Source organism: Oncorhynchus keta, chromosome 10 (genome assembly GCF_023373465.1).
Source record: "Oncorhynchus keta strain PuntledgeMale-10-30-2019 chromosome 10, Oket_V2, whole genome shotgun sequence".
Taxonomy (NCBI): Eukaryota; Metazoa; Chordata; class Actinopteri; order Salmoniformes; family Salmonidae; genus Oncorhynchus; species Oncorhynchus keta.
The window spans coordinates 65,861,266-65,885,014 of record NC_068430.1 but is presented as its reverse complement, the minus strand read 5'-3'; the positions used below and the strand labels follow the sequence as shown (position 1 = coordinate 65,885,014).

General features: G+C 43.5%; 1 protein-coding gene across 1 annotated transcript; it reads right to left on the bottom strand.

Annotated features, from left to right (window-relative positions):
* Positions 1 to 5: 5 nt before the first annotated feature.
* On the bottom strand, positions 6 to 15,413 carry LOC118389229 (protein disulfide-isomerase-like). Its single transcript, XM_035779084.2, has 11 exons — positions 15,099 to 15,413; positions 12,912 to 13,118; positions 10,939 to 11,072; positions 10,500 to 10,637; positions 8,925 to 9,029; positions 8,527 to 8,652; positions 8,063 to 8,263; positions 7,279 to 7,399; positions 6,178 to 6,359; positions 4,368 to 4,484; positions 6 to 1,641 (listed from the first exon to the last, which is right to left on the bottom strand). Exons 1-11 carry the CDS (start codon positions 15,235 to 15,237, stop codon positions 1,573 to 1,575), a joined length of 1,539 nt encoding a protein of 512 aa, XP_035634977.1. The 5' UTR covers positions 15,238 to 15,413; the 3' UTR covers positions 6 to 1,572.
* Positions 15,414 to 23,749: the final 8,336 nt, after the last annotated feature.

Genomic DNA, 23,749 nt, shown 5'->3' with positions numbered 1-23,749 from the left:
AGCTGTTACTTTTTCATATTTTTATTTGGCCACCAGTTTTCACTTTTCCACATCAAATTCTATGTGATGGAATGCGTTTGTTTCCAAGTCATTTCCCCCCACCCTCTTGAACAGCTGCTGTTGAACCTCACAACCCTCACCCCGGTCTGCCCTACTCAACCCTCCCATCCCAGCCAAACATCAAAAACCATTCATAACCTTGTCCCTGGACTTAGAAGAAAAAAGCAGATGCACTCTATCACACACCACCAGGCACACAAACATCTCCATGGGGACAAAAGCGTCAGCTAGAGCCGAAGCCAGAGGGATGGGGGCAGTACAGGTACGGTGGGGCTGTTGCACTGTTCCCCACCTCCCCAAAGACAACCAGGACAGAGACCGCTCTAAAGAGTTGCAAAACACAGTTCCTTTTAAGTATCCAACCCCTCATACAGTAACCATGTGGAATCTGACGGCATAAACACAGTAGCCTGGTCTCAGATCTGTGTGTGTCATCTGGTCAAGACTAAGAGTTGGCGAGACTGCACAAACAGATCTGGGTCCAGGCTATGAACACAGTGATACAAACAGAAACTGTCCTGGGCCTCCCCACAAATCCCAGGTCAAAACAGAGTCAGAGGGCCAACTCCACCCCAGCTTAAAACTTTAGCTGGGTATTACTGGTATACAACACATTATTTAATGACAGATTTTAAAAAATATATATTGAATGAAAATACAATTAAATAAAACAAGCTAATTCCAAAGTATCTTTTTTCCTTCTTTAAAAAAAAGTAAGTCAGTAGCCATGCTGAAATTAGGGAAACTGAACTGAAAAACATGATTTGCAGACTTAGAGGGAATGAAGGCAGAGAGAGAGAGGAATAGTGACCCTCAAGATTGGTCTCAGCTACAGATGCATATATTGCTTTCCAGGGGCCTCTGCTACACGGAACACGTTGCTTCTTTATTTTGTTACTCTTTACAAAAAGACAATAGGATGGCCCCAAGTCCCCTGAGAGATCAGTCCATACATCCCACCATATAACACCTCTGGCCCTCAGAAAGCCTAGTAGAGGAACAAGGACATTAGCAGCCCCCATCCCCCCACCCCTAAAAACCAGCTACACCACAAAACTGCACCATCCTCACACTGAAGCAGACTGGGGGAAAGTAATTTGACAAGAACTGACAGGTACATAACCCAATTTGTGGATCCAACTGGAGATGTCAAGCACAGTATCTTAATGCCATTCAACATTTTGGCAATACAACTCCATCGTTTGATTGATGAGGAACGTTGGTAATGAAAAAAGCCGTTAAGACCACGAGGTGCCGTTCTGCTCTGTTGAGTTCCCATGACAAGGGGACAGACGAGTCCATCTGGTCCAGCGGGAGGGAGAAAGGGGATAGAGGTTGTCACGGTGGCTTCAGGAGGGGGGCTGGCCGAGGGTCCTGCCACATCTGACGACAGACTGACTGAGGAGCAGTTAAAGGAGAAGTATTAGTGTTCACAGAACAGGGGTGGAAGTGATGGTGGGTGGTTGGTAAAAGGGGTGGGGGTTCGTCTCTCGCTCTCTCCTTCGCCTGGTCTTATAACTCGTCGTGGTCGCCACCGTCGGCGTCAGAGTCACTGTCCTGTTTGTCCAGGTCCACCATATCCTAGGAGGAGGAGAGAGGAGATGGTCTTTAACACCTGCCTGGAGGAAGCCGCTCTGAGTCTGCCCTGACTGGGCATGCAGTTCTTGGGAGTAGAAAGCTTGGATGCTATACAGAACATTGTGGTGGGAGGATACTATGCAGCTCATTTTGTGTGGCTGTCCTGACACGTTAAACCATATGCTCAAATGTTGTTTAAAAAAAAAAAAAAATGGGCAACATGACATGCTTGAAAGGTTGTTGAAAAAAACGTGACCTGGAGAAACCCATGTCCATCTATGACAAAACATATGTACATAAGAAAACGTAAGGACAAGACGTGGGGCACTGAGGTTTAACTGAAAGGCCCTCCATGCCCATTCATCACTGTTGTCAGCCTGCATGAACAAATACAGCATAGTAACCCAAACAGTATTTCATTAATGAACACACTGTTTTACTAACTTCGTATGTATATACTGCATTGTAGACCAGGCATATCCTATTTAACTAGTGCTGTACATATACTATTCTTCACATATCCATCCATCCATACACAGTGCATTCAGAAAGTATTCAAACCCCTTTAACTATATTTTGTTACATTAGCCTTATTCTAAAATTGATTAAATTATTTGTTTTTTCAACAAACAGAGTAAAGGGTCTGAATACTTACATAAATAAGATTTCAGTTTATTTAACATGTTTAATGAACTTGTTTTTTGCTTTGTCATTATGGGGGGGGGGATTATGTAATCTATTTTAGAATATGGCAGTGACATAAAATGTGGAAAAGTCAATGGGTCTGAATTCTTTCCGATTGCACTGCAGATTCTATCCACGTTGTCTAATCACAAACACTTCGGACTCAGACATTAACGTCCTAATATTTATAGATCCCTTAAATACACTATTTTACCTTTTAGATGCATGTATTGTTAAATATTACTGCATTGTTGGAGCTAGGAACAAGCATTTTACTACATTCGCAATAACATCTGTTAAATGTGTATGCAACCCAAAGAAATGTGAAATGACAGTCTTGCAAAGAGGCCATTCAGTCACAGCTGCCGGGGGGAGGGACACTGTTAACTGAGGATGTGGGGATGAGGAAGTTGGGGTTGAGGATATTGACTTGCACGTTCGGACAGGAGGTCTGGCCCCAAGGGACAGCCTGGTAAACAGCAGCGACAGCTGCAGTTGGCATTAGCGACCGCAGTCAGGGAATGGTCTGCAATTAGACTTCTGAGAAGGGAGTGTGGTAGGTGGTGTGTGGTAGGTGGGGTGTGTGGTAGGTGGGGTGTGTGGTAGGTGGGGTGTGTGGTAGGTGGGGTGTGTGGTAGTGGGATGAGGGCCTTCAACTAGTTTGATCTGGATCTCCAGTGGGTTTTGGATACAGGCCCTGGTCTTAGCACCCAGTTCGGTGCCAGGGAAGGAGCGAAACCCCACCCGCATCTCAAAAAGCCACCAGGCTTTTTTTATAGAAGCATTAGAGAGATGTGCAAGAAGTCTTTGATGACAACATCATAAGGAACATGATTCAATTTCTCAAAATGTCTTACTCCATTTTGTGCATTACCCCATACACCTGGGCATTAGGGAATATCCTGGTATAAATTCTATTAGTCAGAATTACAATCTTAGGTCAGGATTTTGAGTGGGTAAGGTTTGTAATCTCCTTCATTGATGACAGACATGGGCTGCTGGACTAATGACTGTCTATGCCTTAATGGGTCATGTATTGAGCGTGTCTGTCTGGCTGCTTGCTGTGCTTGAAGACAGAGTTCATGGAAGTCTTTGTCAGCTTGACCTACATCTCCACTAGAGCCCGTTTCCTCCAGGTTGGATTGGAAAGTGAGATGGAGAAAGACACCAGACTTCAACACTGACAAATAACCATGCAAATACCCATTACACCGGTTTCTGCATTGTCCTGAGGCAAAGAGTAGGCTTCACCTCTATTTATTTTATTTAACCTTTATTTAACTAGGCATCTCAGTTAAGAACAAATTCTTATTTACAATGACTGCCAAGGAACAAAAGGTTAACTGCCTTGTCCAGGAGCAGAACGACAGATTGACCTCGTCAGCTCAGGGATTCGATCTAGCAACCTTTCAGTTACTGGCCCAAAACTCTAACCACTAAGCTACCTGACTTAAAATCGACTTTAAAAAAAAATAGGTAGGTAGGCATGCGACCCAAATTCAAGTTACCCAAATCTTCAGGAGAGGTGGTCCTGTGGGTCTATTCTGGGTGACCTACAGGATACTGAACATACCCCCAAAAGACACCTGGTGTGATAAGACACCTTGCTTGCACATGCACGAATCTTGGGCCAGTTTCTAGGGAGAATTCAATTGATCAGGATGCGTTGCACCAAAAGTTACCTTCTCCAACATTGCTGTATTCTCCTGCCCATCAATGTATTACTGTTACTGGATAAGGTCTGGCTGTAACTCAAACACATCACTTTTTGACAGTTTGAAAGCAGCCTTGAGCAACATACACATTTCAGCGTGTACTCAGCATATGACCGTGTAAAAAAACAAGTCATTGTGAAAAAGGTGGGTGTTTTTAGATCAAAACTCCATGTAAAACGATTGGGCTTTGAAAGAGTTTGCACAATTTCATTTTGACCGCATAGCAATGCCTTGCGGTTTAATGCAAATCTGTCATGCAAACATAATTGTAGTGTCTGCTTAAGCATGAAGACAAACCGTTGTTCATACCAATCCAAGGGATGTACTTACGTCAATCCCCTCATCCTCCTCCCCTTCCTCTCCAGCCGGTGCTCCGCCATCCTTGCCTCCGCTCTCCAGGAACTTGGTGAAGCCCTCCAGTGTCCTCTCACCATTGTAGTCGACCACCTGCATGGAAGAAAATCACATGCATCAAACTTCTATAGCGATTCAAATTGACATATTTCCATTGCTTTTCCATTAGAAGAAAATGCTCTAACCAAGCCAGACTGCATGCACCGCCAACTATCAAATGGGGCATAATTGGAGCTAGCAAAACAAGAAACTCCAGTGGTCCATTTGTCAAATAACTACTGAAATCTTATCCAAATGTCTAATTTTTCAAATCAGCTTGTGGGGTCCCTCTACAGCACGTGCTAATTTGAATCTGGAGCCAAAAACCTTTGATGCCTCCAGCCATCTTCAGATCTGTGCCAATGAGCAGTCAAGAGAAGATACCCAACTATTGATGGATGAGAGAAGGCCAAAGGTGTGTTGTTTATGGCCCTTCTCAGTTACTATAGGACTGCCCTTGAGATTGGTCTTGAGGACAGTCGCAGAGCTCTGCCTCCAGACCCATGTAGTCTTAGCCAGTCAGTTAATACAGAGCATAGCGAGCCAACAGACAGAGGCGGAGCTTGGGGCTACTCGTGCAGCTGCCTCTTTTCCTAGCCATCTCTGGCTCTGTCACAAGGAGGAATGGCTCAGGGTCAGGGTAAAGCCCAGGGCTCTTCACAAGGGGAATCCCAACACAAAGCTCCCAATTAAGGCTGCCAACCTCTTCCAGGAGGCTTTCTGTAGTTGACCGCTATGGGCTATAGTTCAGCAGGGTGGTTGGCATGCCTCTGGGGGGGGGGGGTGCCAGGTTGGTCTTTAAGAGCAGATGTGCATTTAGTCATCTTGAATCTTGTTCTGAAGTGGTAAAATCCTAACCACACTGCTAAACCTATTGCCTAACCTGAAATTAAAAAGCATGTTTTAAATATAGCCAATTGACATTTCAGCTGGCCTATCTAAGGGGAAATGCTCAGCCTCTAAGACAAGACTCATGACAATAAATGCCAATCTGCTCTTTAAGAGCTGGGGTGAGGGTCTCAAGAGGATCCCAAGAGGGTGAGGGCATTATCAGGCAGCCATTAAAAGAGGGGTTGTGTTTGGTAGAAGTGGTAAACACCACCACAATGGCAGAGTCACTCAGAGGGCCAGCAGGCTTGGGTTTCTGCATGTGTGGCTGGCGCTGCTAAATCAACCCTCCTTGTGAGTGCGACAGCTACTTAACCTGACCATAATATCCGCACACCCACCTGTAATGCTGTGAAATGAAAGATGATATTTCAGTAGGGTGGATGGATGGTGTGGGTGGATGGATGGATGGATGGATGGCCAAAAGCCATGCTTCTGAGATGTTTACCGAAAGAGTCAAAGCCCAGAATAGTTTGTGTTACTAACCAACAGGGGATTCAATATTTCTTGCGAGGGCTTGGGTTTCAAGTGTGAGACCCGTGCTCAAATGCCAGGAAATGTAACGCTGGCTATGTTGGGGAAATGAGCCAATTAAAAACAATATGTTGTCATGTTATGCAAAAGTGGAATTAGACCTTGGCCATTCCAAAATGGGGTTGTAGTGATGCAATAATCTCATCACATTTGGGTATATAGCAGAGCCCCTCCGTCTCACCTCAAACTCCATCCCCTAGTGTGGGACAGAGGAACTGACCCATGTCAATGAAGCAGTCAAGATATACATTTGGGAGTCAACTGCCAACAGTTACAAATGGCTGCTAACGGTGACAGACATTCCACCTCGTTTCAGTAGACTGACCTTGTGCTCGTCGCCTGCGGGGAAGAACTTGAGCGTGGGGAAGCTGTGTACTTTCACTGTCTCGATCTCGTTGGCTGTGGAGTCCATCTTGGCCACGACGATATCGGCGCTGTCCAGGTACTTCTCGCCCAGTTTGGTCCAGATGGGGTCAAGCTGTTTGCAGTGGCCGCACCAGGGTGCATCTGCAGTGGGGAGAGCAGAGGAGCAGTCAGGGACAAGAACATTTCCTGACCCATACAAGCTTGTTGATCACCTGAATGCTTAGGCTGGTTATTGTATTGCATGATGTTACTTTGCCCTCCATTTGTATCCACAGTAGAAGTATCATGACATTGCATCAGCATGGATATATACACTCACTGATACACAGATACACATGCGTGGAAAACATAATGCACAGCTTTATCGGATCATTTATACAATGGAAAGTGACTGGAATAGGGGAATGGCTTGCCAAGAGCCCATTAATTCAAGCCGGTGGGCTGTAGTTGCAGAGGTTGGCAGTTAGATTTACGACAGCTGAGCCTCTCTACAATGCCATCCTGCCCCGGCAACCCAGACACTGGGACACTTCACGCAGAGAGCATAGCACGTGCGCCCCCCAGCTAATCGCCCTCGCTCCCCTCAACCGACTAGGAAATACCCTCCACAGTCGTATGAGAACCTGACCCCCCGTCAGTGACCGTAAGCGACTTTACATTAAAGCCCAGGGATGGAAAATTCCTCACTCTGGCTCACCACAACAGTGGAGAAAAGTTTAGTAGTTGTGAGCTATAAAAATCTCCTCCCGAGACTAAGTTTATCCCAATGTTTCCTTATTCAGTCTTGGGTTACACGTCGATTCGTGTGGAGGGCTGATGGAATGATCTTAGGTCCCGGTCTCTTGTACATCTGCTGGGGCTTAGCACAAAGGTGCAGGGGGCATCGCCAGGGCTAGGAGAAAGACTCCTGTTTCAGACTCAGGATAGCTTCCCACCTCCACGTGGGCGGTGTAATCAAAAGAGTACACCTCAAAATATATCAGGGCCATCGACCCCTGAAAAGTGAGCCTGTTGACCACCTGGGGCTTACATATGGTATTGATGAGGGGTTAGTACTTACAAAACTCAACGAAGACGTTTTTTTTGGGGTCAAAGACGACCTTCTCAAAGTTCTTGCCGACCAGGACTCTGACGGGGTTCTTGTCCCAGTCTTCAGGGATGTCCTGGCTCATGAGGTGGGGCTGTGGGGGGAGGAGACACAAAGAGGAGAGATTTACGATGGATTACATGACTTTGTAAAACTACGAATGAGAAGAATTATGTTGGTTCCAAACGAAGCAACACTAGAATTATGGGTCATTTCTCTGCCGAATGGTACAGAAACATGATTCCCAAGTCATGAGGCAAACTCTGATAGAATGGGAATGATGCAAAACCTGCACAGCGCAGACACTCAAACCACTAAAATAAATATAAGTCTAACCAATACTTGCTAGTTCAGGTTTGTGATGCAGGCCCACAATTGGTTCTCCCTAAAAGTCCTAACAAATGGCACTAAATCTTATGACCTGACAATTGTCATTTGTAACACTTTCTGGCACAGCATGTCAGCCTACAGCGGCACTTTCAAGCCACTGCCATTGACGCCCAGCCATCGAGGTATGATGACTCTACTGCAGTGACCTAACAGTGACTGGTTCATCAATGTCTACAGTAGGGCACAGCTGTTCTCACCGTCTAGGCTGGGCTGTGGCCTACTGTACTTAGCAGTCAGGGGCACCCCAATGATCTAGAAACCCCAGTAACAGCCTAACCCTGTAATCTGAGTAACACTATGTCCTAAAACACACACAGAGCATGTACACTTGGAAAGTCTGTAGTCATTGTTAGGCCAACACACACACCTTGAGTTTTCCCTCTGTGAAGAGTGTACAGAAGGCGACGATGTTGTCGGCAGTGATGGCCTCGCTCTCGGGCCTGTACTTGGTCATCTCGTCCTCCAGCGTGATGAGGCGGATGGCAGGACACTCCTCTTTCTTCAGCCCAAAGAACTCCAGGATGCGCTGGTTGTCGTCCACCTCGCTGTCGATGAAGATGAACAGGATCTGGGGGAGGCGAGGAAGAGGATGAAATACAAGGCGTATGTATCTAGCTTTTAGTCTAGGTTGGTATTCTATATACACTCCAGTACAGTCTCAATGGTACATACCGACACAGCGCTGCACATGCAGTAAATTACTTTAAAGGCGCTGGATGAAAAATAACTCCCTTTCTCATAATAAATAAATCAGGAATAACGAGCAAACTGCCTTTACTGGAGATCGGATACAATGAATAAAGGTCGTCACTTTCAGTCTGGTCCACCAACCTTGCCCTTGAATCCCTCTGATGCCTTCTTGAACTCGACCATTTTGTTGTCAAAGTCGGAGGCAGCCTTGGGCACGAACATGAGGATGTGAGACTTGATTTCTCCTCCGAAGATCTTGGGGGCGGTCTGCAGAGAAAACACAATGTCATGAGGCACGAACGTCAGACACGGGGAACAGAGCTCGGGATATAAATGCTGGTATTAAAGTTGTGGGAACGGAAGGTTCTCGTGACAGCCGTCATAGGGCCTTGGTGGGGATGAGGCTGTCAATAGAATCTGTAGCTTAGTGTGACAGAGGAGAGAGAGTTCATCTGGAAAAAAGGTGTATTTTCTGAGTGTGTGAGTCAGTGGATATTTGAGAGCACAAGGGTTTCAGCGGTACAAAGCACGGCCATTACCTGTTCGGTAAACTCGATGACCAGAGGCAGCTGGTTGGCCTTGATGAAGGCCAGCAGGTCAGTCTTGCTCAGCTCTCCGTCAAAGGTGTTACGACCCTCATCGAACTGTAGAGGAGAAGACAGATGGAAACATTAGTTGGAAGCCAAACCTGTTAATACATCACCAACTTTCCAGTTATGTCCTATTTTATTATATTCTGCCTGTGAACTCCACACAACACAGATTTACCAAACAAGCTCATTTAAATCCCTTTGGTAACCCCAGCTGAAGAAGTCAACAGGCTAAAATGGGGTTTTATTGAGTGTTAAGAATAGCAGTACAGTGCCCGTCAGCCCTTACTGGTACACAAAGGGAAAGTTGAGACCACAGGAGTGTGTGTGTGTCAAGGTTGAATCACACACAGACACACAGAGATAAAGCAGACAATAGTGGGGTAGTATGATGACTGATGAGTAGGGGGCTTACCGGGCGATAAGATGGAGGGATCCCATCCATGTCTCATTAGAGGTGGAGGCTTAAAGCCTTTAAAATGACAGGCAGAAATCTAATGAATTGTGACATGTAACGGCCTGCCGTTAAGCTGGCCCTCCCTGACCAATAAAGGGCAATGATATAAAAAGGTAGGATAAAAAAAAAAAATTCTCAGCAGATAGAGAGATGGAAACAAGTGTGGTCTGGTCTAGTCTCGTCCAGCCATGAATATCCAAAGGCTTATGGGGTGACATCTGTTTTTAAATGTCAGATGGGAATCTTACTTCTGCTGAATAGGAGCCAAATCCTAACTTGAGATCTAACACACATTTTCTCCCACAGACATCAGTGCCTTATTTCTCAAGTTTGATATTCAGCCTCATACCGGAAGACTTTCAGACCATGTTTACAACTACTCAACCCAAACCCCCACTAGCGGCTGGCTTCTTTCCTTGTTGACCCAGTGATGACTTATCAGGTGCAAGGAAGACTTCATAGATAATCAGACATAATGTCAAATGCAAAGGCAGGAATGCGGCCATAACATGTCACATAACAACTCATGGAAAGTCCATGTGGACTGTGACCTAGTTCAGCCCAGGTCCATTTAATCTGACAAGATTTGGCTTCGAAATACAGATATCCAATTACCACATCTGGTCCTTTTAAGTATCATTGTCATTTGAGGGAGGGGAGAGGGTAAGACCATTATATGTCTGAGCCAAATTTAATGACCAGTTAACCTTCCCTGTAAAATCTGAATGAAGAGGAATCCCTCATCTTGTTATTAATGGGGAAATGCTTGTTGAAATTAGTGAATTACTCAGACTTGAGTATGAAGGAAGAATCTCAGGGGGGCAATATCAAAGATCGCTTTCCCCTTTTGAACTGTAAAGCACTGCACTTTACTTTAGAGACCAGCCAATGAGACTAGCAGGGGAACCCCATGACCAATTGCAGTCGCTGCCAGTAACCCATCAGTGATCATCTAGGCGTGTCTAGCTCAATGATCATGGTTACACCATGATCAGGGTAGTAATTTTGCAAGAGATGAAACAATTTGCGTGATTACGTCATACTGAATCTAAGTATTCACTCCGTACCTTCTTGAAGAGGACTACGCCATCCTTGGACACCTCGAACTTGGAGTAGACGGCGTCGTTGGAGGTGATGCCGAACGGAACATCATCGACGGCCTCTGCAGCATTCAGGAAAGCCTTGGCTCCCTCAGACTCGACATCCTGGAGGACAAAGAGACGCTTAGCTTAGATGCAGTCATACATGAACCGTAAGACTAATTAACGAATAACACATGCCCATCTATGCATTGATGACTAATTTGAACTGTGAAAATGATTTGTATGTATTTTTATTGAAAATAAGCCAAATATTTGATCAGTACTGAAAAAGTATGAAACAACTAGCTGTCTGGTGGGAAATGGGACTTAGTTGGCACTAAACTTTCCTTCAAAGAATCCCTAGAGATTGACCTTGTAGTAGCACAGTGACCGTGCGCAGCTAGGCCAGAAGTCATCGTCTCACCTTGAAGAAGCCGATGACTGCTACCTCGTTGTTGGCAATCATGGACTCCACCTCGGCAACCTCCCCCAGGGTGGTGGCTGCTGGTCCAGTGCGCTTCTTCAGCCAGTTAACGATGTCATCAGCCTGTCTGCCAGCTGCAGGAAGGGAACAACAGTTCTAGTAAGTCACTATGGCAGCGTTCAAACATTAATGTATGAGATTGATTCCCTACTTCCTTTGTTTGTTGTACTGTAATGTATTCACTGAGCAGACAAGGTTGGCCATGGTAAACAATACAAGAGAATGGCAAGCCTACCTTCATGTTTCCTAATCATGTACAGATTAGAGATGACGGCAAGGGCGGACGCAAGGATGCATTTTGAATATTGGAACAGGGCCCAGGTCACATGACCAGGGCTGGCTGAATAGAGACTAATGGTACGGGCCGACACGGACAGATCAAACAAAGCTTCAGGCAGAAAAGCTAATTTACTCTGGCACGACTGTGGTGTACTTGAGTAAACACAGCTCCAAGTATTGCTGCCATTATTCTACTTATGAGGGACAAATGACAGTTTAAGATCCCTAATTTAATAAAGTATTTCTTATTTGGTCACACCAGCACTGTTGCTGGCAGACAAAGGAAAAAGGTAGCAACATTCCTCTGCGATTCTTTTGCCCCACCAGAGAAGACTTAAGCTCTAAGAACCAACGTGTCCCAATTAAGTGGACTGACTCATGATTAACCTGCATGTTATTCTAAAAAGAGCCAATGACGCAACAGCGAAGCAACACTGCTGAGCGACGCTGCAGCCAGGCAAGACAGACACAACTGGAGAAGGGATACTGCTGCCTGTGGCATTGAGTGCTCCGCTTTTAGTCCAGAGAGAGCAAGTGCTGGAAGTTAGGGCTGTCCTCTCCCTCCCCCCCTTTAAAAAAGAAAAAAGAAAACAGCCAGTCAGTGAGCAAACGTGAGGAACTGCACATTGCCTGGCTGGGGGGGGATGGGCGGGAGAGAGAGCATGGATAGAATGTGTGGAGGAGGGAGGGGCCCCTTCATTTAGTCATAGTTATATGGGGAAGAGTTAATGTGCCATTGGCTAACACACACTTGGCTGATAAGATCACATAACCAGCATAAGATAAGGCAGTACTTTGTGTCTGAGCCATCCTTCAGAAAATAATTACCTGATCATACAAATGATCTATGGCAGATGATCATAACCAGACTACATGACACAGCTTATCACTTTGTTGGTAATAGTTCTCCCAGTCCCTGAGGTACTTAGACCTTGAGTAATTAGGTTGTTCCAGATTTAGTCATTGAGATCACAATAATTTACAACAGAATAATTTGGCAGTTGATAATCTTATTTGATATAATTGGATATTTGAAAACAGAAAGTAATTTAGGGTAGATCCTTGTCCAATTGACTTGTGAAAGTGAAAAACGGGGCAAAATTTGTAACGGCTATGCAAGTACACAGAAATAGCCCAGTTCTGCCTATGGACTCAGTCCACGATCATGTCAAGCGCATTATATGCTGTATCTAGGGCTGTGACAATTATGGAATTAAGGTTACGATTAATTGTCATGCAAAGACACGGTTATCATAATTTACATTTTTGTATTTTTTATTTTAAGTGTAGCTTATAGACCAATGCATTATAGGAAAATTAATTACAACATACCTAATGAAAACACAGCTTTGGAGAACCCCCCTCAGTCTGAAAAACAAGTGGTTTTGACCGCTTGGAACTTCTGGAAATAAAGCTTGTCATCCCGCATGTGACATTCTGCTCATAAAATTATGAAACTTTAACCACTTCCTGTAAAAATGAACTGCTATTGGGTGAACTGTATCTCCTTAAATATGAAGTTGAACATCCCCCCTCTCCTGAAATTAACAGGGTACGACGATTCTGATTGGTACTTTAGTTCAGTTGACGGTTATACGACAATCGTGCCAGCCCACACTGTAACATACACACACCAGAGTACTCTTTGGGCGACTCCTTGTCTCCCCCCTTGAAGAACTTTATGGTAGGGTACCCCCGGACACCGTACTCCTGGGCCAGGTCTGCCTCCTCTGTGGCATCCACCTTGGCCAGGCGGATCTCTGAGCCCTCTGCCTTCAGCATGCTGGCAGCTTTGGCATACTCCGGGACCAGGGCCTTGCAGTGGCCGCACCACGGGGCATCTGGAGCAAGAAAGAAATCGTAGAAATAGATCAATTAAACCACACAGCTTCAGAGTTGAGAGATTCACACCCGACGGGTGAAGTAGATGCAAATACTGTAGTGACTGTTGATATACTACGTTAACATGTGTGTTGCTACATGTTTGGGCCAAAGGGATGCTTTCTAATTACGAAACAAACACTAATATTGGTACAATGTTTGTATGGAGGGAGACATGCATATTTAGAGTTCCCAGTTAAGTGAGCAAAACATTTATACATTAGGCTATTTAGAGGGCGTGGGAAAGTTCGTTTTCAATGAGCTCACTGAAAAGACTAGTCTTGGGCTATAACTAAAATAGTGAAAAAGTTGTCCTGAGAAGAGAGGTGGATTCCTATTCTGACTTCTTATGGAGGACATAGAATGGCTTGTAAAGGTTCTGAATGCATGAAACCTATGAAAAAACCCATGAAAGTTAGAACAAACTTAATCTATTGATTGCCTGTGATGGTGTGATTAATGGGCCTTGAGATGTCAAAATATCACCATAAGCTTGTCCATTAAACTTGGTTGTAAGTTCAAAGTCCAAACGATACTTCCTCAAATTATAAAACAGTCCTACAGCAATCATTTTAACTAAATATGTTTATCGTTTCAAAACTTCAATAAAAAAAAAATGAGTTGGTGCGTTTTCATTGCAGTGTTTCTTAGTTTCAGTGGAGAAAACCCCCAACTTCCATCAGCCAGGAGAGTTAAACTAAAGTTGAACAGCTGATTGAACTTTGAAGTACACGTCAACTGAGCATCTCATGCAACCCTTCAGGTCCAGCCAGTCCGTGAGATACGTGAGCAAAGAGTTCAGCCCTCCCCCACGTCGCTCATTGGAATGTCCGAGTCGTGGAGTCCTCCGATTGGTCCGCAGGCTTGTCAGCTAAAAGTTCAGAATACCTCAGAGTTTGACAGTTGTAGCAGAACCTGCCTGCTGGTAACGTCAAAACTATTTATTAAAGAAACCCATTGTACTTAAGAAACAGTGGAAACCACCAAGTTCACAAGTTAGTAAGCATTTAACAAAAGTGTCGCAAAACCACTGCAGCAACTTATGTGAATGTCAGTAAACCTAAATCAAAACAGTTTCTAACTGAACCCGGAGTCGAAAGTGTGCATGACCAGGAAACGATATCGAGCAATCGAAACTCAAGTGGTGAATGAATCAAACCATACACGTCACTCTTGCAACTAATTGAGTCTGCTTGATGCATTCACACGACTGAATGGTGTTATCATCACTCAAGAGATGCTTTGCCGGCAGTGTTGCACATAGCTAGAGTATCCTAAATCGTGCATTAAGTATTCTCTCAAGCGTAGACAGAAGCACAAGCCATCTCTTGTAAGCTAAACAAACAAGCTGTAGTCACGTTTATAAAATTCTAGATCTATGAAGCAACCAAGGCTGGTAAAGTAACCGGCACTTTCACAAACAAGAGGTCACAGACGAATGTGACTTCAGTTTTTTACTTCTCAGTCCTGTGACTGCTAGATCGGGATTCACTGAATGCTCAATTTGTCTGTGTGCCAGTTATACTACCTAGATAGTTAGCTAAATGCAACAAAGTCCCGTACTAGTAAGGGTAATCAAATGTGCAGTAACTAGTTAACGTTAGCTAGCTGGGAATGACATTGCCTTAGATTCCTTCAAAATATATATAACGGTACTGCTTGAAATACAATGGCCAGCAGCGCAATCAACAGTTAATGTATGACACAGGTCTAACGTTCGTGAAATTGGTCGCGAACTTAGCAACCGTTTGCCCAGAAATCCAATCAGGAAAGCGAGCTAGCTGACGTTGGAATGCCATTCCACCTTTGCGGTAGCTGAAGTGAAGCTGATAACACAACACGATAAGCAATCTCCGCTAGCATTAATGCGTGAACACATTAGCAGGCAAGCAAACAATTTAAGTTGTCTCAGCCTTTATATGATCAGGTAGTTTACTTACAGAATTCAACTAGGATGTTTGGATGAGCTTTCAAAGCCTCCTCGAAATTACTTTTCTTCAGCACCAGAACATCATCTTCTTCGCTGATATCAGCCCGGCTTAAAACCGCCAGTGTGCATAGTAGGAACAACTTCAACATAGTTGCTGTAGACTGCGGTTGCTAACAGAAAATGTGTACGTGCTACAAGTGAATGGGCTAACGACTGAAAGTGGTGTATTTTCTCGTTTTACAGTTAGAACTGTAGCTTGTATGTTGTGTCTACCGCTACTAATGTCGTGGCATTACGCGCAGGAACCAGAAGGGTCAGCCGTAGTGCGCATGCGCATTTATGAGCTTGAAAGCTGCTCGTGTTGAATTGTGACTGGACCACAGCTGAAGGTACCTGGAAGTGAATCCAATTTGTCAATGGATGTGTATTGAAATCGATTGAAATTCTTTGCGGTCAGATTCTTGCTGATATTTCAGATTTGTTGACAAAAATAACTAAAATGCCTAAGAATGAAGGCTTAAGGTTTTATGCAGAAAAGGTGTTGAAACAGTATAATATTCTGGGAGGAGATGGCAGATGGAATGGCGAATTATACCTTATTATTCAAGACTGCAGTAAATGTGTTTTCAGTTTGCATATTGTTTTGATATTCGGGGGTTTGCTCGACAATACCTCATCAACATAAGGTCCTATGATGATTAGGGTGATATATAGCAAGGTACAGACTTTATTTCTTAAATGGGGGAATATTAAGGGCGCTATATGGTCAATTCGTCAGCTGCATTCGCCATGCAGCATTTACGGTGATACGGCCTTTGCAAACATTCATACTTCTTGCGCTTTGCAGAGCAGCATGGAGCTGTTGTGAAGGAAGTACTCAAGGAAGTGATTTTGTTTTTAAACAGGACCTCCCGCCCCCACCTACAGTCAACCAATGCAGAGCTGTTTGGCTCCCTTGGCATTGTTGAAATATTTGAGAGGCTAATTTGTAGCTCAATTTGGCTTCTGCTTGCCTTTGAAGGCTCCGAATTGCGTCTCACCCTCCACATGGAGCCTCCAACCACATTTTTTCAGATCAAGCATAAATTGGCTTTAAGAATTCCCTGAACTCGAAAGAGGCTGTATCCCCTTAATAATGCAGATGTCAGGTTGAGCATGGAGCGACTTTAAAGAGCCGTCTTAAAACTGCAATCAGCCAAACTTGGTGTTTACAGAAACACTTAATTGTATCAAATGATCTAGAGATCTTAAACAGACTTAGTTTATTCCCCACAACAATTAGATTTTAAAATAATTTTACATTAATATTTCTTGTGATAGGTCTAAATTTCAATTGCTCACTGTCCGTATGAGCTATAGCTCTAGACACGTGTGGTGGGTTCCTTGGCACCTTCTATTTTTCCCAAAGTTCCTCCCCTTTGATTTCACTCAATGCACTCTGGGTGTGCACTCAACATTCACTCAATGCACTCTGGGTGCAGGACAAGCCATTCCATCAGAATGTGTTATCGGACAGCTAAATATGCTTACATATAACTAATAAATCGCATTTAGTTAAAAGATGACATAATACTTGTAATCAGATGATACTATTAAAGTAAATATTATCGGTAACAGAATAAACCCAATGTAGGCTGCTGGCCCTTTAAGAGACATTTTGTACCCTATGTTGTGATTCTCATCAAATATGTAATCTTCTCACACTATTGAAAGCCCACAATTGAATAAACAGTTTACGAAGCTCTCAGCCTATCGATCACATATTTCAAACAAATAATCTGAACTAAAAACTCCACACATATTTTTACATTTCTGTGCATCCTTAACAATCACTCCTCAATATCCAATAACAGCACACGTTTTTTTTTCGGCAAACCTGGATGTGTCAGGGGAAACGGTGTTGCAGTAGTCTAGTGTGTGGTGCGGGAATAATGAAAAGCGAACCTAGGGAGCTTTGTATTCACACTGCCCTAAATAAAGTAACCAGAACAGTTCACTTCAGGGGCTCTTTTGAGGGGTATGAGTTCCTTTGGAGTGTTTATGTTGCACAAAAAAACATTATGCAAATTTCACAGAGTACAGAGAAAATGGCTGAAAGGGACCAAGTGTAGAAACACCCTTAGACCGTTCCTCCATACAGAATATTTCCATATCCTTGATATCCTTCATCTGCGCTTCAATTCAAACCACAAGTTTTCAATGAGGTTCAAGTCCGGAGACTTAGATGGCCATTGCAAAATGTTTATTTTGTGGTCAATTTACCATATATTTGTGGATGTTGATGCGTGCTTGGGATTATTTTCTTGTTGGAAGATCCACTTCCGGCCAAGTTTCAGCCTCCTGGCAGAGGCAACCAGGTTTTTGGCTAAGATGTCCTGGTACTTGGCAAATTTCATGATGCCGTTGACCTTAACAAGGGCTCCAGAACCAGAGGAAGCTAAATAGCTCCAAAATATCAAAGATCCACACTATATTTTACAGTAGGTAGGAGGTACTTGTCTGACCATAGCACCAGCTCCAATTCAAGTGCCAATGCCGTTTAGCATACTCCAGCCGGTGCTATGGTCCGATGACAGAAGATATAGCTCTTTGGTTACACACACCAGTGATGACCTAATACCTACTGTAAAATATGGTGGTGGATCTTTGATGTTTATGGGGATATTTGTCTTCCACTGGTCCTGGGACTCTTGTTGAAGGGGAACTGCACATGCTGATTTGGCCCTGTTTTTTGGCTCCTCAAGAAAACCTGGCGGCCATGACCAGTGGTGTAGTGCAATTAAACAATGTAACCTTTACTAGTCAAATCAGTTTAAGAACAAATTCTTATTTACAATGACGGCCTACAACGGCGGACGATGATGGGCCAGTTGTGCGCCGCCCTTTGGGACTCCCAATCACGGCCAGTTGTGATACAGCCCGGAATCGAACCAGGGTGTCTGCAGTGACGCACGCATCTAGTACTGAGATGCAGTGACTTAGACCACTACGCTACTCGGGAGCCTAAATGAGAGCAATATTTTTTTTAATGACCTCATAATTTGTGGTCCTTCTGTAGCTCAGTTGGTAGAGCATGGCGCTTGTAACGCCAGGGTAGTGGGTTCGATTCCCGGGACCACCCATACGTAGAATGTATGCACACATGACTGTAAGTCGCTTTGGATAAAAGCGTCTGCTAAATGGCATATATATTATTATTATCATATATTATTCTCAAAGTTTGTATTGACAGATGTGGCCTATTGAATATCATTGTAGATTAGGCATAAAATGCATCCTCCAATTGCAATGTCTGCCTACGCCCACAAAGGCCTATTATCTCAAGAAAATGTTCAGTTTTTAATACTCTCAAACACCAAGTTATGCACACAGTGGCAAGAAAAAGTATGTGAACCCTTTGAAATTACCTGTATTTCTGCATAAATTTGATCTTCATCTAAGTCACAACAATAGACAAACTCAGTGTGCTTAAACTAATAACACACAAATGATTGTATTTTTATTGTCTTATTGAATACATAATTTAAACATTCACAGTGTAGGTTGGAAAAAGTATGTGAACCCCTAGGCTAATGACTTCTCCAAAAGCTAATTGGAGTCAGGAGTCAAATCAATGATACGAGATTGGAGATTTTGGTTTGAGCTGCTCTGCCCCATAAAAAACACTCACAAAATTTTAGTTGGTTATTCACAAGAAGCATTGCCTGATGTGAACCATGCCTCGAACAAAAGAGATCTCAGAAGACCTAAGATTAAGAATTGTTGTCTTCCATAAAGCTGGAAAGGGTTACAAAAGTAACCTCAACCCGATTGAGATGCTGTGGCATGACCTCAAGAGAGCGGTTCACACCAGACATCCCAAGAATATTGTGGAACTGAAACAGTTTTGTAAAGAGGAATGGTCCAAAATTGCTCCTGACCGTTGTGCAGGTCTGATCCGCAACTACAGAAAACGTTTGTTTGAGGTTATTGCTGCCAAGGAGGGTCATCCGGTTATTAAATCCAAGGGTTCACATACTTTTCCCACCCTGCACTGTGAATGTTTACACCGTGCGTTCAATAAAGACATAAAAAGTAATTGTTTGTGTTATTAGTTTAAGCAGACTGTTTGTCTATTGTTGTGGCTTAGATGAAGATCAGATAACATTTTATGACCAATTTATTCAGAAATCCAGGTAATTCTAAAGGGTCCACATACTTTGTCTTCCCACTGTACCTCATTTCAAAATAGGTCATCACCCCCCACATCAACAACAGTCACCCACGAAGCATCGTTACCCATCGCTCCACAAAAGCCGCGGCCCTTGCAGAGCAAGGGGAACTACTACTTCAAGGTCTCAGAGCAAGTGACGTCACCGGTTGAAACGCTATTTAGCGCGCAGCACCCCTAACTAACTAGCTATTTCACATCCGTTACACTACCATGTTGTGTTGTTGTCATGTTGTTGCTACCATGCTGTGTTGTCATGTGTTGATGCTTTGCTATGTTGTCGTCTTAGGTCTCTCTTTGTGTAGTGCTGTCTCTCGTTGTGATGTGTGTTTTGTCCTATATTTATATTGTATTTATTTTTAGTCCCCACAGGAGGCCTTTTGCATTTTGGTAGGCAATCGTTGTAAATAAGAATTTGTTCTGAACTGACTTTGCCAAGTTAAATAAAGGTTAAATTAAATTACTAAATGAGCACCATTGTGAGAAGTGAATCTATTTCTAATAATAATTATAACAATAATAATAATAATAAGTGATGAGTAGAATATTATTAGTAGGCAACAGACACAGATCTTGATGAGGGTTATTTTAAGATTATGAGAGCCCTTCGAATTGCAGCACTGAAAGGACAGCACCCTAATCAAGTGGTCACATAATGTACTGTTCTGGCTTCCACTGGCAAGAGGGGTCCTTGCATAGCTGCGGGAAGTAGGGGCGCTGAGGGTTCTGTAGCACCCCCTGGAACAAAAAATATATATATTTACATTTTAATTAAATTTTTCACAAAAGTTGTGCACTGGGCCTTCAATATTCCTGTATTAGCAGACTGATACCAACACAAGCATTTCGCTACACTCGCATTAACATCTGCTAACCATGTGTATGTGACAAATAAAAGTTGATTTGATTTGATATAGCCATCTAGTGATGACATAGCACCCCCAAACTACTTTCTGAGGCTATGGGTCCGTAGAGTACTATGAACGTCAAGGCAAACACGCAGTGATTTTATTTTCTTATATTTTTGTTGTTGTACTTTTACAATTTTTTCATCCCAATTTTGTGATATCCAATTGGTAGTTACAGTCTTGTCCCATCACTGCAACTCCCCTATGGACTCGGGAGAGCGCCATGTGAGAGCCATGCGTCCTCCAAAACACGTCCCTGCCAAGCCGCACTTGCTTCTTGACACACTGCTCGCTTAACCCGGAAGTCAGCCGCACCAATGTGTCGGAGGAAAAACCGTACAGCTGGCGACTGAAGTCAGCTTGCAGGCGCCCGGCCCGCCACAAGGAGTCACTAGAGCGCGATGGGAAAAGGAAATCCCTGCTGGCCAAACCCTCCCCTAACCTGGACCAAATGTGCGCTGCCTCATGGCTCTCCTGGTCACGGCTGGCTGTGACACAGCCTGGGACACTCGGGAGGCCCACACGCTGTGAATTTGGATCCTAGATCTTGCTGGTGTGATAAGGTTCATGCAGTGTATCAGTTTGTTTCTGTAGCACTCTGATAGTAGGGTTAAAGTGCATCGTACATGTGCCCTAAGTCCATAAACTGTTTTGAGGACAGCCATTCTAGCAACCCCTGGTATATTTTTATGTCTGTGGCTGTTCTTATTACGTTGGATTTGAACAGCTCAAAGTGACCAAGCATCCGACCTCTACACACACGCCTACAGTTATTCATAATTCGCGCCACCACCAGAGAGAGAAGACAAGGAAGAAACCACCATTTACCTACATATGTATTTAGTTTGTCATTCTACTGTGGAATATTTATGGTAATTAAATATCATTTATTTAGAATTGATCAGAATACATTTTACAACAACATCCCTGGCCATGACAGAAGCCAAACATGAGTTGGATTGGGGGTGTGGTTTGATGTGGGTGTTTCATAGGTGTGTCCTTGGTACCACCAAGACACACCTATCTGTCAGAACCTTGCCCGCATGCGTTTTCCCCCACTCAGTCACAAACAAACCTCCTTCAGGTTGAATTCAATAACTAACTACAGGCAGATATATGGTGAGATGCCAGAAGAGGCTTTGAATAGGTCAGTAGCTTACAGAGTAATATGAGAAGAATGCAATTACTGAATTTATGTAGATATTCTAAACTAAGTGTTTTGATAACTTTCAAACATTGTAACAGGTCCATGTAAAATAGACAACCTTTTACATCTAGGGTGTCAAACATATTCCACGGAGGGCAGTGTCTGCGGGTTTTAGTTTTTTTTAAAGACTTTCACAACCAGGTGAGGGGAGTTCCTCAGTCAAGTACAAGGGTGGAGCGAAAACCCGCAGACACTCGGCCCGCCATGGAATGAGCTTGACACCTCCTTTACATAATACCATAGAAGCTGTGTTCTGATAATATAACAATGTGCAGCTTTCACCTTTCATTGTCATTCTCAGCCAATACAGACAATGTGCCTGTTAGCATTTTGCCTGGTGGTAATGGGGCTACTTTGACAAACATATCAGAGGTCATACCTTCCTGTGCAGTGTGTCCCCTCCCTATCAGTTATTCCCTGATCCTGATGCAGAATAACAGGGTTTCCCCCATTCCATTCTATAATAAAAAAGACAATACAAGTAAAAGTTTTGTCTAGAAAAATGTTTATTCCGAGTGCCAGGTCTCTCTCCATTCAGAGACATCAGTATCAAGCCCGTCTGGACTTCATCACAGTCCATACACGCAGACAAAGGATATCAAGGATCTAGAAAGATTCTGTATGGAGGAAAGGTCTATTGGGAAATAGCCATGACAACTGGTTATTCAACGTATTCAGTGCAGCGTCAGCATAGTGATAACCCTGAATTGGACAAAATAATTATGATGGATGCTGATGGCTCCTTATTTGGGATGAGCTGGCTCCTGTGGGATGAGCTGGCTCCTGTGGGATGAGCTACTAGCTCCTGTGGGATGAGCTACTAGCTCCTGTGGGATGAGCTGGCTCCTGTAGGATGAGCTACTAGCTCCTGTGGGATGAGCTACTAGCTCCTGTGGGATGAGCTACTAGCTCCTGTGGGATGAGCTACTAGCTCCTGTGGGATGAGCTACTAGCTCCTGTGGGATGAGCTACTAGCTCCTGTGGGATGAGCTACTAGCTCCTGTGGGATGAGCTACTAGCTCCTGTGGGATGAGCTACTAGCTCCTGTGGGATGAGCTACTAGCTCCTGTGGGATGAGCTACTAGCTCCTGTGGGATGAGCTACTAGCTCCTGTGGGATGAGCTATTAGCTCCTGTGGGATGAGCTACTAGCTCCTGTGGGATGAGCTACTAGCTCCTGTGGGATGAGCTACTAGCTCCTGTGGGATGAGCTACTAGCTCCTGTGGGATGAGCTATTAGCTCCTGTGGGATGAGCTACTAGCTCCTGTGGGATGAGCTACTAGCTCCTGTGGGATGAGCTACTAGCTCCTGTGGGATGAGCTACTAGCTCCTGTGGGATGAGCTACTAGCTCCTGTGACCTAACCATCGCAGACTTTGTACAGTACTTCCTGAACACGTCACACAACACTTACTCATACCAGGTTGTTATTATGGCCAGCAATGTTGTAATTAACTCAATTCAACTCAACACTCAAGTCAATTTCATGAATTGAAAATAATAAACATATTTCAAATTCATACATGGTGTTTCCATTCAGTAACCCGGACATTTGATGTTATACAGTACAATATAAAATTAGGTAAAAAATAATATAGTATTATATTGTTTACATTTACAGTTAGCTAGCATAAAAACTTTTACACAATGTTTGATACTGTCATTGTAAACATATTTCTTAGACTTCAAATCAAAGTTTATTTGTTGTCTACACAGATTTGCAGATGGTAAAGCAGGTGCAGCGAAATGCTTGTGTTTCTAGCTCCAACAGTGCAGTAATACCTAGTAATAAACCAAAAAAACACTTTTTTTTAATGAAGAAATATCAGAACAAACAATGTCAGAGACCAGAATATAAATAAAACAGTATATATATATATATATATATATATATTGGTGTGTATAGACAATATGGACAGGATATGAATATAGAATTGACCCTGTAAAGCTTCTTACTTTCTTGTTTTCTTATTTCCTATTTTTGTGTTTATGTTCTACCTTATGTTATTTTTAGTGCTACATTATATTCATTACTACATTGCTGGATTTGGTGCTTGCAAGAAAAGCATTTCACTGTACTTGTGCACATGACATTCAAACTTGAAACTTGAAAAGGTGTACACAGCAGTAGTTATACATGTTGTGTGTTCCGAGACGCGTCCCTCATCCATAGTAGGCTATTAAATGTTTTATTAAACTGATTTTGGATGACTATTTCCTGTGATAGGTCAAATGTTCTATATCTACAGACAAGTGTTGTGTGTTCCTTGACCTCTTATCAAAGGGACACCTTTCATTTATTTTTCATTCCTCACCTTTGATTTTCGACAAATACAC

What these genes read in the sequence shown, in the direction of transcription:
- LOC118389229 (XM_035779084.2), bottom strand. Translation starts at nt 15,237, where the DNA reads ATGTTGAAGTTGTTCCTACTATGCACACTGGCGGTTTTAAGCCGGGCT. An exon ending in CAGTCATCGGCTTCTTCAAG is followed by an intron (nt 10,638 to 10,938) that starts GTGAGACGATGA and finishes TTTGTCCTCCAG; the next exon opens with GATGTCGAGTCTGAGGGAGC. An exon ending in CAGAGGGATTCAAGGGCAAG is followed by an intron (nt 8,264 to 8,526) that starts GTTGGTGGACCA and finishes CGCCTCCCCCAG; the next exon opens with ATCCTGTTCATCTTCATCGA.